The sequence below is a fragment of the Chrysoperla carnea genome, chromosome 3 (assembly GCF_905475395.1).
Source record: "Chrysoperla carnea chromosome 3, inChrCarn1.1, whole genome shotgun sequence".
Lineage (NCBI taxonomy): Eukaryota > Metazoa > Arthropoda > Insecta > Neuroptera > Chrysopidae > Chrysoperla > Chrysoperla carnea.
Genome location: NC_058339.1, coordinates 10,144,807 through 10,165,624, shown reverse-complemented (window position 1 = coordinate 10,165,624; position 20,818 = coordinate 10,144,807). Strand labels below are relative to the sequence as shown.

Here is a 20,818-nt window from a genome sequence, read left to right as displayed (position 1 = left end):
CTAATAATTAATTACTATTAAATAGTTTTATAAATAACTTACGAACAAGTTGTAGATAGGTTTTTTATTGCAAAAATATCGCCATTAATATCAGTTACCGTCTTACTTATACCTATCTATATTTATACTTTGGGATATTAAGCTTTTTTTGTCAAAATTATGCCCCCCTTGATTCTTTTAAAAAATATAAAGGGACTTTTTTGACACACAAAAATCGTTGGAAAATAAAAGTGAAATACAAAAAAAATCGTTTTTTTAGGACTAGAAAACTATACAATAAAATATTTGACTAGTATTATACTTTAATTTTTTTTTCTTATTAATCTGTAAAATGGACGTTGGGACTGAATATCCTAAGAATGTAAATTTTCAAACATACAATTACGCCACAAATTCAATTTAAGTGTAAAGTTTAGTTTAAAAATTTTTTATTTATTTTTTATATCAAAAATATATTTTTTCTTTTAATTTTTTTTTTTTTGTTAGTTTTTTTTTTCTTTTTTAATTTTTATTTAAAGCTTTTCCAAATTGATTTTTTTTCAAGTATAAAATCAAATAAATTAGAACACGAATAGTTGGTTAAAGTCTTAAAGAAAAGAGATTTGAATAATTAATGTGAATTTGTGAACGTAATTTATGGCATATTGACTAGAAATTAAAGAGTTATTTTTTTGGATGACTAGATTATCACTTAACTAATTTGATTGATTAAATGAAGACTGTGAAGTATTTTGATGTAATCTTGCCGGGCAAAAATTTCTTAGTTTGCTTTTGAGGCATAGTGTAAACACTTCGGGATAAATTTATTATTGTTCCACGTTGGAATTTACAATAGCCTCATTTGATTATTTATACTAAGCTTTTAATAAAAGTTAAACTTTACTCCTTTATTTGAAATAAATTTTGTAAGAAATAATACGTCTATTTAGGCCGCTATAACATCGTAAACCCTAGAAAATTTACTAATTGGATAGTAGTGAAATTTTACCAATGATTTGGCAATCATAGATAACTTTATAAAAAAAACTATTTAGCTCATGAATAAGGAAATGTAAAGCTATTTAATGTTTTGAAATCAATGATTAGCAATGTTAGTTCATAAGAATGAATTTCCAAATGTTCTACGAGTCCTTTCAACTGATTATTACCAAATTATTTTAATAAATTTTGAGATTCTGTATTACCGTTCTATATGTCATTCAAAATTAGTAAAAAATTAAAGTGAGTTATTTAAAAATATATTACAGGAGTTTTTTGGTTGATATCATCACTCACGCCTCAATCAATTAATGTCAATTAGGCTTATTAATATTAGGCTTTAACTTTAAAATTTCATTTAATTAAAATTTGTTTTCAGAGCGCATCTAGAGTGCGCCATATTCAATTTGATGTGAAGTCATATACCCTATAACCAGCGGACGATCAAGGTGCTTTATAAGTTAAGAGAGAACAGATGAACATACATGCATATAGGCCGGTCAAACACACAACCGTCGCTGTCGTCGGGGTAATAAGTTCTTATTTTGGCTATTAAGTTACGTATCTCTTTAGCTGGAATGGTTTGATATTCATTTTGAGTATGACGTATTTCAATCTTTTACATCACAATCTTCATTTAACGATAAATGTATTAAAAATTTTGTCTAAAATTAGTAGTACGTTAGGAAACCTTACTTATTTTTATTATTAAGAATTTTTTTTTGTTCTAAATAAATAATTATATATTAAATTTAAATTTTTGTTCAAGATTCGTTGTATATGAAACGTCGCATCGTAATGTGCCATTTTTTTTTTAGTTTTAGCACTTCGAGATAAAGTTTTTAGAAATAAGTTAATACAAAGATTAAGAAAGTTTTAATATCCTTATTTAGAGAATATTAGGGATCAACATACTTAAAATAATTACACTTCTAGTTTAGTAGTAGTAGTAATAGTATAGTAGTAGAAATAGTAGCTCTATAGTAATTCGCAACTCAACTGTTGTTTTAAATTAGTTTAGATTTAAAATTTAATTTATTGCTTTTATTTTGACTGAACAATAGTTGTTAGTTTATACGAATTTATATTTTACTTTATGGAAACATTACTAGGTATTTTGTTAATTTTCGAGTTGAAATAATCTTTTGTTTGCGATTTTATTATGAGGTATAATTTTGGGGCTAAGATTTTGTTTCTATTAAAACAATAAAAATTACAATCTTGTTTCCAGAATATTACTTGGTATATGTTTTTTTAAAAATTATTTTAAACTCATTTAAGACCTAATTTTTGGAACAAAATGGAAATAAATTTTATTACTCTCAAGGTAGTACTATTGGTAATAGTCTTTGCATTCAGAATTTAATGAAACTTGGCATAGTTGTCCATTATTATATCATAGTTAACTAGTTTAATTTTTAGGGGCCTTCAGAGAACTGAAAAAAAGATATTTTAAAGATATTTTAACATTAATCCTCATGGAAAATCACAGATTTTATTTTATTTCACAAAACTGGACGTTCAGATTTTCAGTTCTCTGAAGGCTCCTTAAAATTTAACTGGTTAATTTTGATAAAATAATGGACAACTATGCCAAGTTTCATTAAATTTTCAATGCAATGTCTATTACCGATAGTACTACCTTAAACATGACTTTATAATTTTGCTTTTAGGTAATGGTAAAAGAACCGAATTAGGGTCGACTTTCTCCAATCTGTTTACCGAATGAAAGTTAGTTTTTATGAAATGTAAAAATATTAACTCGAAACACAATCAAACAAATTGTCATTAAAAAATTTGTTGAACTACTTGAATAAATGTTTTGAGTTCGAAAATAGTATAATGAGAAAAAAAATGAGATTTCATTGCGACAAAATTTGGATTCATCTTACTCTAAGAAAGTATCACAATAAAGCTTATTTAAAATTCGTTGCGTATATTTCGATGTTGTAAAATTATTCTAACGTAAAGTTTTTTTTTTCAATACTAATTATGATAAAGAAGTAAGAAAATTTTCATAAGAACTGGGCTCGAAATTGAATATAATCTAAGTATAAATTTGTGTTTACGTATATTGATCCCTAAATTAAAATACAAGGTTATTAGCCTCACTAGAATGTATAGGAATAAAGAATTTTAAGCAAATTTATATCGTTATAGTAGTTTTTTCGAAAAACTTTTTTTTTTTATTAAATTTAAATATTGGTAGTTTTATTTTTAGGTTGGTTTTATTTTTATTAAATTTTTAGTTTTCAATAGATAAATAACTCTTTTTATATTATAAATATAATGCTTTTTGTTTGTCATCTATTTACAAGATTAATTTAAGTTTTTTGTTAAGAAAATTCTAGGAAATACGTGCGAATATATTTTTAAATGTTTAAATCAATAATTTAAAAATATTATGTTAAATTATTGATTTAAATGGGCCTTATTAAAATAACTAACTCTGAAATATTCTAATACAGAGCCTAACTTACTGGACGTGTTATGATTCGTTAGTTTTTAAATAGTTCTAAAAAAATCTTAAATTAAAAATAGGAGATTCTAATACGTTTTCACTACTTTACTAAACATCTTAAAGGGATTTTTTTTTGGTATGTACAGTTTTAAATTGAGATCTTTTAATTTTATTTCAGGAATTTTTTTGTTTTATGTAAATGAAATATTTGTGTAAAATTGAAAAGCTTTAGTGATACTAAAAAAATATACAGTTTTTCACTAAAAATATACTTCCCCAGTTTTTAAACACAATTAGCAAATAATTAGATTCTTTTCGTCTACGGTTAAGAATAATCGTAGCAATTTTGTAGTTTCACAATTAAGTTGTTGAATAAACTTACTTGCAGCTTTAAAATCTAAGAAAAACATTTCTGTGGCGTTACTTAAATTTTACAACTCTGTACAGAAATGTTTATAAAAACAAAAAACAATGTTCTTATAAGCAATAGAATTATGTTGCAATCATCTAAGCGAAGATTGGATCACAAAAACACGGCGACTTACATACCAGATAATATAATGTATACAATTGCGCCACTGTAAAATCTTTATAATCTGTGAAGTTTTATTCATTATTAATGTACATTTAAACATAGTTTTAAAGAAATTTTTCTTGGCGAATTTCGACATTTTCTATGAAAAACAATTAAAATATTAAAGTTGAGAGTTTTTTTTATTCCACAACTCAATTGAGAAACTTTTAATTTAAAGTTTTTTTCAATTTAGGATTCCGTTGTTGCTTAAAATTAATTCGAACCGAGGAAAACTCAATTTAGAGAAGTATATATAAAGTGATTTTTGAATGTTCTTAACCATTCGTAATAATTTGTAAGACTGTCAGTCAATTTGATGTATTTATAAAAGAACATAATTGCAAATAAATAAAAGCTTACAGACCTAATTGACTTCATGTTACATACCCAACTGCAGTCGCATTCGGTTGTATTATCGTGACATGTTGTACAATTGGTTTCTGTTGCTGTTGTTGCTGAGGAACTGTATGACTTTCGTCAATAGAGGGCGTTTGTTGGACTGGCGATGCTATATGGACAATTGTTCCATGTGGTGTATTGTTCGTTGTTAATTGTGAGGTTGCTTGCAGTTCTTCTTCTTTAAAACATGCTGATTCTAAATGTTTATTTAAATATGATTTTAATGCGAACGATTTATGGCATCGAGAACATTCAAAATTTTTATCTGCAGAATGTGTTTGCATGTGTGCACGTAAATTTGATCGATCCGCAAAAGCTTTACCACAATGTGCACATCCATAAGGTTTCTCACCAGTATGTGAACGTAAATGGCCTTGCAATAACCAAGGTCGAGAAAATAGTTTCCCACAAACACCACAACTATGTGACAATTTATGTGTAAGTACATGCATTGCTAGGGCAGGCATACTTACATACGCTTTACCACAGGTCATACATTTTTTCGCGGATTGTGAATCTAAACTTCGATGCGTTTGTTTATGTCTAGATAGATTTGACGATGTAGCGTATTGCTTACCACATTCTGTGCAAGTGTATTTTGGTTTAGATTCATTATTCCCTGGTTTTGCGGTTACTACACCTTTTTCTGGATTTTTTCGTTTTGATCGACCATCACTAACGAAAAACGCTTCATAAGTGTAAGCAACTGTTTTACCACTTCGATATTCTGGTGGTAAATCAGTGGGTTTGGTAGGAACTACAGATACAGTTTGTTGTCGGGGTGATATCATAGCCGCTGGTTCGATTATTTCTTGAGGTGGTGTAGCTATTTCAATTATCCGTTCTTCGAAGACCTGGTGATGAGGTAAGACATAATTCGCGGTGGATGCACTTAAATCTAATATTGCATGCGCTGCATGTAAATCTTCTTCAGCAGGTACTCTTATTACAACCTCAGATGTCATTGGTACTCTTTGATCATCGTCCACAGAATGTAATGTAATTGTTTTGTCGTCCATGTATCGCATTTCTAATGACATTGGTTCCTCTTTCATAATAAATTTTGGCTCATCAACAGTAACAATATGTTGATTATGAATTTTTTGTGTCTGATTGTTGAGTGGCGGTGATTGTTGTGATGTAATGACTGTTATCTTTTGATGATGTTGTATTCTATCGTCCAGCGAATAAGGTCTGTAAATGTCCTTTTTCTTTGGTGGTAAGGACAATGCTGCCCCCGTGCTGGTAAAACACATGGACAGTGATTTTCTAGGTGGTTGTTGATGTGTCGTTGAAGGTGGGGTGAACCCTCTTGACACATTTTCACCACTTTGCTGCTGTTCTTGATGTTGTTGTTGTCGTTGTGTTTCTTTAACAGTTTGCAAAGTGGCATAAGATGGTCTTTCACCAACATTTTGTGTTGACGTTGAATGTGAATTAGAAATATATGAAGATGAAGATTCATTGTTTCGAGAAATTGGAGTAGCAGAGTTGTAGTTTGAAAAACTTGAAGTTGTAGACACATCCTGATGAATGTATCCTAGAACAATAGAGAAGATATATCATTAATACTAATCATCTTAAATAAGTTTGCAAACAATAAGATAACGAAAAAATATATATATTTAATAAAGTTATTAAATGGGAAAATTTTTACAACCAACTTTTCTTTATTTTTATTTTTTTCACTGTAGTGTTAATAACTTAAAAGAAAAAAGTTATTGTAAGAAAACTATTGGTACAAAATGTTTCACTAAAACTTTCTTCGCTTACTATCTGTGCTTGTTGCTATGGAAATTTTTGTTATTAGCAAAATTATTCAAAAAGAACATTTCGCCATATTATGGACAAGAAAGTTTAACAATAAAGTTTGTTCAATATATTTAAACTTGAAAACAACAGTAATAATAAAATCAGTGTATATTTTATTAGAAAAATTACTTATTTTGGTCAAGTAATGACAGCAAACTGTTTTTGGATTTCATATTTACTGCCAAATTCAATAATGTCTCTGAAGTTAATTTGCGTTTAGGTCACTCCTTCCACTATGTATGTGCTTTGTTATGGTATAAATTTATTGACTTTCGATTAAGGTAATGCTTTCACTGGCTGGAAGTAAATTGTGCATTTTTTTAAAATTAATATTGGCAGCGAAAGAATCTCCTTAATTCAATGAAATAAGTATTTGACTTCTTAAAAATTAAAATATAGCATAAAGTAAAATATTGTCTTAAATGAAAGTATTTACTTGCTCCCCTAAGAACAAATTTTCCTGCTAGGTAAATTATGCAAAAACAGAGACCAATTCAATTTTTTTTCAGTCCATCTAATCGATAACTGGTAGTATGATTCAAGAAAAGCTGGTAGGGTTTTACTTTCTCGTAAGACTGTCAACAAATTCAATTGAAACATAAAAAATTAAAATTCTTGTTTCTTTTAATCTAATATTTCTTAATTAACTTTGGTGGCGAAAAGACCTCCTTAAGTATCTCCATAAGTACACATCAGATTGGAATTTTGAAAAAAGCTTTTATAATTCGTCTTGATAAGCTTAATTCACTAATGTACTTTTTTATTATCAATTTTAGAATACCCTGTATACATTTTGTTATACAATCATTTTGATTTATATAATTGTGAAATTCACAAAGCTAACGCAGCTCTTGCGAGGCGGATATATATTTAGAAGTTATTTTGGAGTGTTTATTTTATAATTCTGTATACAAACATAATTTTTACTTGATTAGATTAAAAGAAAATTTGTTCACCTTGAAGGAACGGTATATTCTTGTGGTAAGATATAGGCGCAATCTACCACAAGACACAGAGATATACCTACTTCATTTATAACTTTATATTTTTATAAATGACAACAACAAAAAAAAAAAGAAAGAAGAAAACTCAACATTGTGTTGTGAGAAAATAACGACAATGTCAAACTAACTAAATTAATTACGTCAAGGTACTTGATATATGAAACTAACTAGAAAGACTCAATTATTTTGAATGGCATGTCAACAATATTATGTTAGTTCTGGTTAAGAGAGATGACGATGATGCGACGTAAGAAAAACCTCTTCAAACAAAAATATAACAATAAGAAAATAACAAAATTTTGTGTGTGTGTTTGTGTGTGTACATGTTTTTACTACTCTGTTCTTAAAAAACAATGAAAAACAAAGAGATAATATATATAGATGTGAAAATAGAATAGAAAATACATTATAACTTTTAAGTAGTGTATATACACATAAAAAAATGCACGTATGTATGTTTTCCACAAAAATGTTCCACTATTTTTACTTCTAAACAAATTAGAAACATTTATTTTCGTAGCAACAGGAGCTATTAGAAGTTCTGGGCCCATAAAATTTGTAAATGCCCCGTTAGCGTAAGCTTAGCTTCTTATTCCTTTATTAATTTCCATAATAAACCACTCATTTTAAAGCTTATCGTGCTGGTTAATGATGACAGATAGACTCACGGTCTTGATGTACCGCTTAGGAAAACAACAAGCTGGAGAATTAATATTAAAATTAAATTATGTTCAGTATATAATTTGTATATCATATCTGTAATAAAATTGCCTATAAATAAAAAGAAGATACTAACTGTTGACATTTATCATTTATAAATTATTTCTCTAGCCTTTTTTAGCCACAGGCACCGCGTTTTAATATGCAAAACCAAAAAATGAATAAATCTTGTAAAAATATATAAATCAAACAAAAAAGGGTTGAATTTCATCCTTACCCTCATTCTATAAAAAAAATCAATCTCGGCAATTATCTTCTCTTTGAAAACATAGAACTTAGCCTTAGAAAAAAATAGCCTTTTAATGGAATCTGGACAAAATAAATGGTTCTTTTAAAACGGATGCGGTTTTTCCTAAACATCCCGTAAAATCGTTTGATTTTCTTCCTTGCGCTTCCACAATCATACAGTTATTTAATAATGATCGACTATTTCCACAAACGATTTACTGTTTTACTTTAGGGATTTCAAAAATTTTTAATTTTCCAAATTTTATTATTTTATTACCAAAATATAGAAGACTAAAGATTTATTATTATATTATATGTATTTGGACATACACTTTTATAGTTTAACATTTCTACGCCACAAACATAGCACACTTTGCCTTAAATAACGTTTGTAATCTATGAATTCGTTTATATTATTTAACCATTATAATGATTTTGTGTTTATGGCGAAATGCATTATTATTTATGTTAAAGAATTATTTACATTAAAGAAATATAAAAATTGATTACTATTTGTTTATTAAACAACCCAATTAATTTCGAACATATGTTAAAACGCACCTAAAATAAGATCGTGCATTTTTTCAAACACTCTATATATTACAAATATACAATATCAGATAAATCTTTCCTTTATTTCCCGTTTCAATGCAGTTTTCAGGAATAAAGTAAAACAAATTCTCAAATATTGTATAATATTGTAGTTTTACCATAAAAAAGACATAATTTTATGAAATATTTGATTCTTTTTAAATAAGTGGATCATTTTCGTTTGACAATTTGTAAACACGTACATACATATATTATTTTAATCTAATTTTCTTTCCTTATTTATTAGTATAAATAAATCCTAAAAGTAGAGTAGTAACTGCTGTAGATTTAGAGAGAGGAAGGTGAGAGACTCCGATGGTGAGAATGTTTGTGTTTTGTTTTCATTATAATCATTTGTTTTTAGAGGAGTTGTGTGTGCTTTGGTGGTTGTTAAATCGAAAGTCACTTGTATTTAGAAGTATTTTTGTTGAATTTATTCTCTCACACTTGATAAAACTTTCATTTTGTCAGTTTATAAATTTTCTTCCCACTTCCACTTAATTTAATTTCAACATTTAATAATTAGTGAGATTGGGGGTTTATTTATAGTTGTTTATTTATTTATTTTTATTTGCTTTTTTTTTTTAATATTTATTATTTTACTTTCTTCAGCTAAAAGATATTTAATTTTAATGTTTATTTCTAAATGATTTAGTTTATTAAATTATGTGGTCATTTATCAGGTCTTTTCATGTTTTTCAAAACAGTGCGAAATTAACTTGAATGTAACCACAGAACTTGTCCACTGTAAATGCAGCTAACATAAGTCCCCGGTCTAACAAAGAAAAACACATTTTTTTGTCAAAATTCGTTTTTATTATTCAACATAGTTCCCTTCAAGAGCGATACAACGATTATAACGACCTTCCAATTTTTTGATACCATTTTGGTAGTACTCCTTCGGTTTTGCCTCAAAATAGGCCTCAGTTTCGGCGATCACCTCTTCATTGCAGCCAAATTTTTTCCCTGCGAGCATCCTTTTGAGGTCTGAGAACAAGAAAAAGTCGCTGGGGGCCAGATCTGGAGAATACGGTGGGTGGGGAAGCAATTCGAAGCCCAATTCATGAATTTTTGCCATCGTTCTCAATGACTTGTGGCACGGTGCGTTGTCGTGGTGGAACAACACTTTTTTCTTCTTCATATGGGGCCGTTTTGCCGCGATTTCGACCTTCAAACGCTCCAATAACGCCATATAATAGTCACTGTTGATGGTTTTTCCCTTCTCAAGATAATCGATAAAAATTATTCCATGCGCATCCCAAAAAACAGAGGCCATTACTTTGCCAGCGGACTTTTGAGTCTTTCCACGCTTCGGAGACGGTTCACCGGTCGCTGTCCACTCAGCCGACTGTCGATTGGACTCAGGAGTGTAGTGATGGAGCCATGTTTCATCCATTGTCACATATCGACGCAAAAACTCGGGTGTATTACGAGTTAACAGCTGCAAACACCGCTCAGAATCATCAACACGTTGTTGTTTTTGGTCAAATGTGAGCTCGCGCGGCACCCATTTTGCACAGAGCTTCCGCATATCCAAATATTGATGAATGATATGACCAACACGTTCCTTTGATATCTTTAAGGCCTCTGCTATCTCGATCAACTTCATTTTACGGTCATTCAAAATCATTTTGTGGATTTTTTTGATGTTTTCGTCGGTAACCACCTCTTTCGGGCGTCCACTGCGTTCACCGTCCTCCGTGCTCATTTCACCACGCTTGAATTTTGCATACCAATCAATTATTGTTGATTTCCCTGGGGCAGAGTCCGGAAACTCATTATCAAGCCAAGTTTTTGCTTCCACTGTATTTTTTCCCTTCAGAAAACAGTATTTTATCAAAACACGAAATTCCTTTTTTTCCATTTTTTTCACAATAACAAAAGTTGCTTCACAAAAGACGCTCTATCTCACAAACTAATTGACTTACAGACGTCAAATTTTGACACGAATCATTTGAAGGTTGGTACTATATAAAAATAATATGCATTTAATACTAGCGACGCCATCTATGTGTCAGACCGGGGACTTATCAGCCAACCTATTATTCTTACTCGAAGACGAAGCTATTCAAAAAAGACATATCCAGCCACGCAAGTAATTTTTATTTAAATCTCAATAAATGAAATATGAATAAACTAAAAAGAAAAGTAAAAAACTATATTCTTTTTAAATGCGCAAAAAAAATTTTTCCCATAATATTTCAACTTTTTATGTTTTCTATGAAATTCATAAATCCGTACTTGTCCAAAGGTCTGATTTATATTTTATGGCTCCTTCGAACTTTTTTTAAAAGACCATTTTTTTATAGTTTTATACAAAATTTCTTGGGAAATGAAAAAAATTTTCCTCAGTGTTTTGTAATCAATATAAATTTCTATAGGGTGTTCCGTGACTCGACAAAGCTAGCTAGACAAGAGCGTATTCTTTGGACAGTTTTGAGTCAAAAGTCACTTATATACTATTGTCCAAAACCTAAGAGGTAGGGAGCTATGTGCATTTTTATGTGGCCAAAGATAATAGCCTAGGGGAGTAAACATAATAATAAATTAATCTGGCAGGCCATGTAATTAATTTTTCAATTCGTGACATTAGATTCTTTATGTTTGTGTTTTTAATCTTAAGATTAATTTAATAGCTACGTTTAAAAATCAAGAATATGCCAAAATTCACTTTATTTAAGGATTTTGTGGCGGAAAAGCAAGACCGCTAGTGCGTGATTATCAAAGGTGATTTCATGATCGAATTACTCCTGGTAAATAAGTGTTCTTAAATATTCATCGTCATTTGGCGGAAAAACTGTTTTCCTAAAGCTAATACAGAACGTCCGGTACCGCAAGAACCTTCCAACGAAGAAGCTATTATTAACATGGTCGAAAATAATCCTTTCAGAAGTGAACGAAGAAAAATTTTTAAATAATAATAATACTTATTGGTTAAATTCGATAGATCCCATAACTCTTTACCACTTGGGTTTTGGACAAAAGTATTAACGCACTTTCGACTTAAAATTGTCCAAAATACGCTCTTATCTAATATCATTGAGTTACAGGACACCTTGTCTACTCGAATAGTCATTCCCCCGGGATTACACAAAAACAAAATAGTAATATAACGGGATAATATTAATTGATAATATTAAAAAAGCTAAGACAGAAACGCTCCGGAAAAAAAAACATTCAAATTTTATAGAGATTACATTAAATTACGCGTTCATGTCTCTCTAGCAGTTTCATAGAACTATGGAAGAAACTGTCAAGTAATATACTTCTGCACGCTAAAACAGAACGTCTGGTACCGCAAGAAATTTCCAACGAAGATGCTATTCTTAACATATGTCGAAAATATTCCCTCCAGAAGTGTACGAAGAAAAATTTTTAAATAATAATAATACTTATTGGTTTATTCGAGAGATCCCATAACTCTTTACCACTTGGGTTTTGGACAAAAGTATTAACGCACTTTCGATTTAAAATTGTCCAAAATACGCTCTTATCTAATATCATTGAGTTACAGGATACCTTGTCTACTCGAATAGTAATTCCCCCGAGATTACACAAAAACAAAATAGTAATATAACGGGATAATATTAATTGATAATTTTAAAAAAACTAAGACGGAAACGCTCCGGAAAAAAAAATTCAAATTTTATAGAGATTACATTTAATTACACGTTCATGTCTCTCTAGGAGTTTCATAGAACTATGGAAGAAACTGTCAAGTAATATACTTCTGCCCTAGCATCATTTTCATCATGTTGAAGAACATACTTTTGTTAGTTTTATTTACAAATGAAAAATGTTTTTAAAGTACACGAATATTTAAAAATATGGCTACAAAGAGATAACTATAATATTCCGATTTCGTTATACATTTATCATAAATAAACAATATTCTCAACATAGTTAAATCTTTATGTCATTTAAAAAATATTGTATTCCAATTTGATTATTTACGCTGACATAACTGATAATTTATTCCAAATAGGATATTCAAACAGAGCTGACTGAGGTGCACATAGATTTATATATATTTGTATAGGTCTGCATAACCTATCTACAGTCTCATTGTTCACTATATATATAGAGTTCAAGTCGATATTTGAACGCGTGCCAAACTTCAAGTGGCCTAACTCTCCCCAAGTCACTTCTATATAGGTTTATATATATTCAACTGTATTATACAACAACCCCATAACTATTCTCCTATTATATACAATAAATATATAAATTGTATATATATAAAATGTATGTAGATATGTTGCAATAACCATACATATATACTATTACCTCTTGACGGGGTTACCCATGGTTTTGATCGGAGCCCTATTCTCTCATTTTTATACCATGTATATATGAAATATACATAGTATATTAAGTTTAGTCCCAAGTTTGTAACGCTTAAAAATAATGATGCTAGGAAAAAAATTTTGTCATAGGTGTTCATAAAATCACCTAACTAGTCCATTTCCGGTTGTCCGTCCGTCCGTCCGTTTGTGGATACGATAACTCAAAAACGAAAAAAGATATCAAGCTGATTTTTACAGCGTACTCAGGACGTAAAAAGTGAGGTCAAGTTCGTAAATGAGCATCATAGGTCAATTGGGTCTTGGGTCCGTAGGACCCATCTTGTAAACCGTTAGAGATAGAACAAAATTTTAAATGTAAAAAATGTTCCTTATTAAAAATTAAACAACTTTTGTTTGAAACATTTTTTCGTAAACATCATTGTTTACCCGTGAGGGCGCAAATTAGGCGGAAATTTTATAATATGTACTATACTTGATTAACAGTTATTTATGTGTCACATGTTTGTATTTGTAATGTGATAAAGAAATCAACACTGACTATGCATGGTATTTCAACAATTAACTCAGTCAATTGTTTGTTTTCACTTGTTTTATTGTGTATTTTTATATTATATATAGTTTGATTGAAATAACAACTTAAAAAAGTATACAATAAAAAATATTGTAATTGCAATAATGCATTTAGTTTTTTAATTGATTTGTTGGATTATCCAATATATATATATATATATGGGATATAATTGAAATAAATTAATGTATAAATAGGAAAAAAAATTAATTAAAAAAATGGTATATTATTTGTTCGATTTCATGAAATAAATGAGGCATGAATTAATCATCCATTAACGGAGGGATTCAAGGAACGTCATAGCTACAGTGTGTCGCATTTAAGATGAAGACACCCTCATATTTTCGATATTTATAAGAATATCAATTTGAAATTTTGTACATTCAGGGGTGATGAGTCACATTTTTTAAGATACTTAACCGAAATCTGAACTTTAAAACTCAGCCTACTTAAAATTGACAAATAGGGCCGATTCCTAATATTTTGCCTAGCGTCAGAGATGGTTACAGATTTCGAAAAATTTTAATGAAAATGATTGATAACCTTAATCAATACCTAGCTGCCTAAAAAAGAGATCAAAATGAACTAGCTTAAAAATTAAAAGAGTAAGTTCTCAGCTGTTTTCGTATTTTCTGCCTAGGAGTAGTGATTGATATCAGTAAACTGTAGTCATAATCAAAGAAACAATAAATATATTTTCTTTATTTTCTGATTGGCGCTTATATCTGTTTGATGTATGAATACAACCTGTTGAAACGTTATATATGAAAAAGGTTGGACGTTTCACTAAAGCGGAACAAGCGTTATGAATAGATAAAAGAAAAACATCAAATTCACGGTTTATGGGTACAATTATCTCAAAGAGTATTTTGTAATAAATTTTAAATATTATTTCTCTAGGTTTGTTAATCATATCGTTCGATTCCTTATTCCTTTAACAATTTGCATATGATGTATCCCTCATTTTAAAGCTTATCATGCTGGCTAATGATGAAAATTGAACTCACGTTCTAAAAACATTCCTCTCATTTAAAATATGACTAATTTTTTAAAAATAATTATTAAAAATAAGGAAATTAACTTTACTTATTAAATTATCAATGTAAAGCATACATACAATCGATAGACTTATATATCCATTCATACAAGTATACTAATAAAATAGTATGTCGTTTCTATGGTAACTCTCTGAAATAAAACTCATGCACGAAGCGAATATTATAACTGAATATCGAGTATCAAATTTTTGAATTTTTATCGATGATTTTTTTGTCTGTATTATTGGCATCACAATTCGTGCAGGGAAAGGATATTAATTATAAAAAAGCAAAAGCCTTCCGATAGCTGGAAACTTCTTGCCCGTTTTGCTTGTAGTGTGTTGTCAATGGATTCTTTTAACGTATAGATCAGACAAAAAAAAAGCAAAAATCGAAAAAATCGACAAATTTTCCGCTTCGAAAACATGAGTTATTCTTAGTTTTTCTATGTCCTATAAGAAGACAGTCACTGAGTATATTCGAGTTCTGAGGTTTCATATGTTGAAAATTCAACGCTGACGGAAAAGAAATAGAAAAATTCAAATCTGAAAAACCATTTCAGTCTCAGCTTTAGATTCAGTGATCTATGGAAACTTTTTCACATTCTTTCATTATAATAAATAAAAATACTTTCAAGAAAATTGTGTCTGTAATCTAAGGTTGAAAATTCGGTTAAGGTGGACGAGAAATTTCCGTTTTTAAACAAAATATTTAGAACATAATTTCAACTCAATACAAGATTAAAAACATATTTTAATCTAATTTTATTACTATCTGATATAAATAATTCCCAAAAAGTATATAATTCACACATTGTTTGTGTTTGTGTTTGTTTGGTTATATTTGCTACAAATATCTAAATCAGTGTCGGTTTACAAATATTATCACTTCGTAAACTCTTTTACATTTTACAAATACAACCAAAATGTTTATGTTTATATACATCCACTCAGACGCAACACACATGGATTTATTTATATTGAAAATAGAACAAAACTAAAAATTCAAAAAGAGAAAATACATGGTAACAACCACATAGCAATTTACTTTATAATCACAGTTACTACTCTAATGCTAGCTAGCTGTACTAAAATAAAATGTAATTCCATTTATATGTTTGTATCTTTTATATACAAATTTTCATCAGATATTCTCTTTTATGTGAATGCATACAGCCATTATATAAAACCAACTACACATTATGTGTATAGGGGAAGAAGTTGTACCTAGTATAATCGTCAAATTTTTTTTTCATTCGCTATCCATGAAATTATATGTAGAAAGACAAATAGTGGAGTATATGCGGCGAAAAAAAAATAACTCGTCCGAATTTTCGACGAAATACTTGCGAGCCATATAAGCCTAAAAGTTAAAAGGCAAAAAAGCGATAAAATCGTGCTTCTTCTCACTTTTTTCGTTTATTAGCGTTACTACTCCGTCTTTTGTTTTTATTTTTTAAATGATTGACTACACTCTGATTTTTCCAAAATATTTTTTTCTTGAAACATACTGTTTTTCTCATAATTATCTCGTTAGAAAATCGATGAGTTATTTTTTAAATATGAAACTAATCTCATTTTTGTAGTGTGTTACAACGTCCTTTTTTTTATTTATTGATTGATTATTCTGTCATTTTTTCGCACCTTTTCGGTTTTTTAAAAATAACTACCTACTTTCCGATTTTCTTCAAGGTATTTTTTCTTAAAGCTATTTTTCTTCTCATGTGAAACCCCTTAGCTTGAACTAAATGCTTACATTTCAGTAGAAAAACAATGATTTAAAATTATATAAAAACAAAGTTTACATAAAAGAAAGCAAACACCTTCTGAGAATGATTGACCATGTGCATTTGCTCTGATATGACGCTGTTTTGATTTGTTCTGAGCAATTTTTGTCTCATCCGATGAGATCTGAGTGCAATCTTAGACGTTCTGAAGATCTTATATCGCTTCAAAGAGTAATAGAGAGCCAAAATCTTTTCGACTATTACAGAACACTGACTTGGCAGCAAGCAAGCTGAACGAGTGGGCCTACCAGTGCATCATGATTATTGTAGGAGTTATCACAGTGAGAAGGAAGAGGTATCAATAGAGTAGGTGGGTCCACTTAAGCCAGCCTTTCCATGACAACCTTTCACATCTGAAGTCCGTTGTCGTCAAAGCACTGGTACTGGTTCTTAAACAATTCCTAACGGTTCATCAGTAGAAGCTGGTAATGGGCTAATCCTTTTTTCGGTATCAAAACGGATCATACGGCTTAAGTGTGTCCCACACCAGGATAGCTATTCTAACCCTACCTCATCTAAACTACTGTCCAGCCAGTAAAGAAGATTAGTACATAAATGAAAATTGAAAGAAGAAAAGGCTCTTTAATGTTTGAGTCACATACGTTTTCGATTCTATTTACTACAATGTACATGAATTCAAAATTCAAAGCCATTAAAGTGTGAAGACATTATATAATACTATAAGGAGAAATTATGATACTATAAGGAGAAATTACTTCCGATGTTATAGATTGTAAAGATGGGTTTAAACTGGATGGACTGTTAATTTATGCTGCAAGGTACGACACCCTCCCATATGTCTATATGTATGTTGGTTTTTTTTTTTTTATATTGTTTATATATAAATTTTTAACATTTCTCTTTGTCTTACTCACATGCGGTAAGTTAAATAGTATGCCGCCACTGACTTTACTGAATATTATTCTACTGCTGTTGCAGTATGTTTTAAAGGCTTAAATATATATAGAAGTATTATGGTATAGTTTCTGTATATCACATTTTACTGCAGTGATAATGCAACAGTTTTCATATATGTGTACACATAATGAATGTGAAATACAAAATATTTACTTGTTCAAAGTAAATTTATAGACATGTATAGACTGCATTCAAGCTAGCAAAAAAAAAAACTATTTTATCAATGATGAATAGTAATGTAAAGAAAGTATTATCGATTATGGGTTTCGCAACTTTAAATTCCATTATAATGTACCTTACAAATGAAATTTGACAAATTAAAAAAACCCCCGGACAAATGCTATTTATTCCCTGTAAAACGATTTTTGGAAACTTAGCTTTAAAATGTTCTCAATCAAGTCGGTTCGACCGTTTAGGGACTACGATGCCACTGAGAACCACAAAGACGCACAGATAAACACTTGAAACTTATAGCACTCCTTCTTTAATCAATACCAAAGTGATGGTCAAGGACTTCAGATAAGATGAAAAGGATACTTAGAGAGATATCATTTTTTGGGACAAATTTTTGGAAATATTTTAATTGAAATTGAAATATTTGAGTTGACTTTGTTCTTTTGAATTATTGTTTTGAATTACCTAATTATTTTACCATTTCAGTTTTCGAAACGAATTGAGTCAGCTTTATTTGACTGTTCATTTCCATAGTAATTATTTATATGTTAAAATTATATGTCATGTCCTTTCCAAACTGAATCGATTTTGAAGATCATCACCAATTTTTTAGTTTTTTCGGGTATGGACCCCTAAGCTCGCGCTTGAAACATAGCTAAGAACACTCTCCATAAAATTACCTTTCAAATGAAACAAAAAAATTAAAATCGGTTTATCCGCTTAGGCGCTACAATGCCACATACACACACACATAGCGGTCAAACTTATAAAACCTCTTTTTTTTCAGTTCGGGGGTTAATGTCAATGATTTGAAATATCTAAGAAAAAAATGATAAAACAAAAATAGAAAACGAAAAAAAAAAAATAAAAAAATAAAAAGAAAACGAAAATTGTCTTGCAATAAGAATAAAAAAAAAAATAAAAATCCCCTAATCCTAATTTATGTCATAAAAAAAGAAAAGTAAATCGTATTTTTTAGGATATAAATAATAATATCATATATTCATTTTTTTATTGTGTGTTTAAATTAGTTTATATATATGTATTTTTTTTTTTTATACAATTATAATTTTCATTTTTCTTCTGTTTTATCCAAATAAATATAACGTTCTGTTTATCCATTTTTATTTTATTTTTTATCAAATAGATTGATGTTTATTTTCTAATAAAAAAATATTTTGATATTCCAGTCAAAATAATCTCAATTTTAACTTTATGTTCCTCAAAAGTGACAGATATTTTGAATTTTTTTTAAATAATCTAATATTTTTTTCTTTCCGTAATCGAATCGCTCCTGCAAATTTTATTTCACCTACAATTATATCCTCTTAACTTCCGAACTAAAAGAGAGGTGATATAGGTTGACAGCTACATGTGTGTCTGTTTGTCTGCTTCTCTGTCTGTCTGTATGTCTGTGGCATTGTAGCGAACGGACCGATTTTGATTTTTTCTGTTTCGTTTGAAAACTTATTTAATGGAGAGAGTTCTAAGCTGTGTTTCAAGTGCGAGATTCGAATTCGTTCTCGAAAAAACTAAAAATTGGCAATGATCTTCAAAATCATCTCAGTTTGGAGCACGTTTTAAGGAGGAAGGTAATTTAATGGAGGGTGTTCTTAGATATGTTTCAAATTCAAGTTTAGGGTTCCGTACTCAGTACACACAATAGTTATTTCTCTTTTTTAAAATAGGTTTAGTACCACTTACTGAAAGTAAAATTTTTTACAAATTTGGAGGCGGAAGTTCCGCCATTTTCAGAAAAACCGTTTCTTAAGCCAAAAATGGTAATACTCTATATTATTATTATATCATCAGACCAACAAATATTTGATCACCGAATCGATACACAAAATGATAGCCCAATTTCTTTTACTAGAAAATTTGGTAACATGATTCAAATTAAAATTTAAAAATCATTAAAATAATGATAAATATCATTAAATAAGAGAGCACAAATACTGCATGAGAGTACAATACACATTTATTAATAAATTTAAAATGATAATTACAATGATAATATTAAAATTGTCATCCACTAGATAATTTAAATAATGTCCTGTCTTCCTAACTGACGACGATGGTTGGCTTTTATTATTTATAATATAATATAGGGTTCGTTGTAGTACCTCGGATATATTTTATATTGAATCATTTTGTAGTTGCTCGGCATATATCAATAAATTTTAATATGTATGTGTACAAAGTTTTGCTTACTAGAAGGAAATTAACCGAGAGAAGAAGGGTTTGCTGATAGGTAAATCTCTATACACAATATAAACCTCGAAAAGTAAAAAAATATAAAGCAAATATTGATCTCTTATTTTTCACTATTGATAGATCTTATTGTTCACTATTGCGCATAAATCGTCCTCATTTTTACTTCGAGTAGTTAGCAAATCCTATCAGATAGCTTTTAGGAACTACTTTTTACATACAAATTTTCAGAACTTTCAAAATTGTTTTTTTCTTGGAAATCTTACGAAACTGTTCAGACTTTCTTGAATCAAACAGTGGCGTACATAATGTCAATTTAGATATGTTCTGCCAAGAAAAAGGCACCTCTATACTCTATTGGAACCTCTCCCCTCCCAAACTTATTTACTCATTCAATGTATATTTTCCAATCCAATTTTTAGTCATTGAAAAGGCGATAGTGATTGATTGCTAAGATATATTAATGATTGGAAATCAATCACAATAGAGATCATGGTAATGAAAACTATCTTTCTTACACATAAAATAAAAACAACAAAAATTGAATTTGTGCTGTTCAAGGGTCTCTTTTAGAGCCGCGGGGTTCATGTTTCGAGAACCACACTGATTACAGGTAGTAACACCACTGGAATCCTAGTTAAGACCACTCTTGATCATGTTTCAGGATTTCAAGTAATTAGAAATCAACATCGGTTCATCCATTTGAAGCTTCGATGCATTAGGCAGATACAATTTTATAATACCATTCTGTGGTTGAATTAATAGTCAATAAAATAGCTTTAAAGACACATTAATGTAAAGGTTTATGCCATCCAGATACTACAACTTCCCCTGAAATATAAATACATATATACAGGATGTCAAGTGAGATAACAAGCTGAAATATTTTTAGCGTGTTGAAGACGTAAAAAATGAAGTCAAGTTCGGAAATGAGCCACATATAGGTCAAGGTCTTGGATCCATAGGACCCATCTTGTAAACCGTTAAAGTGAGAGCGAGTGAGAGCGCAAATTATGTGGAAATTGCAAAGTTATGACATGTATGTATGTG

At 29.5% G+C, this 20,818-nt stretch overlaps 1 protein-coding gene across 1 annotated transcript in view; it reads right to left on the bottom strand.

The window, feature by feature from the left end:
* Positions 1–4,216: 4,216 nt before the first annotated feature.
* Positions 4,217–20,818, bottom strand: part of LOC123295737 (gastrula zinc finger protein XlCGF53.1-like) — a 50,625-nt gene continuing 34,023 nt past the window's right edge. The window contains exon 2 of the mRNA XM_044877180.1: positions 4,217–5,952. Within this exon, the coding sequence (XP_044733115.1) occupies positions 4,388–5,952 (1,565 nt within the window). The 3' untranslated portion in view covers positions 4,217–4,387. The remainder of the gene's footprint in view (positions 5,953–20,818) is intronic.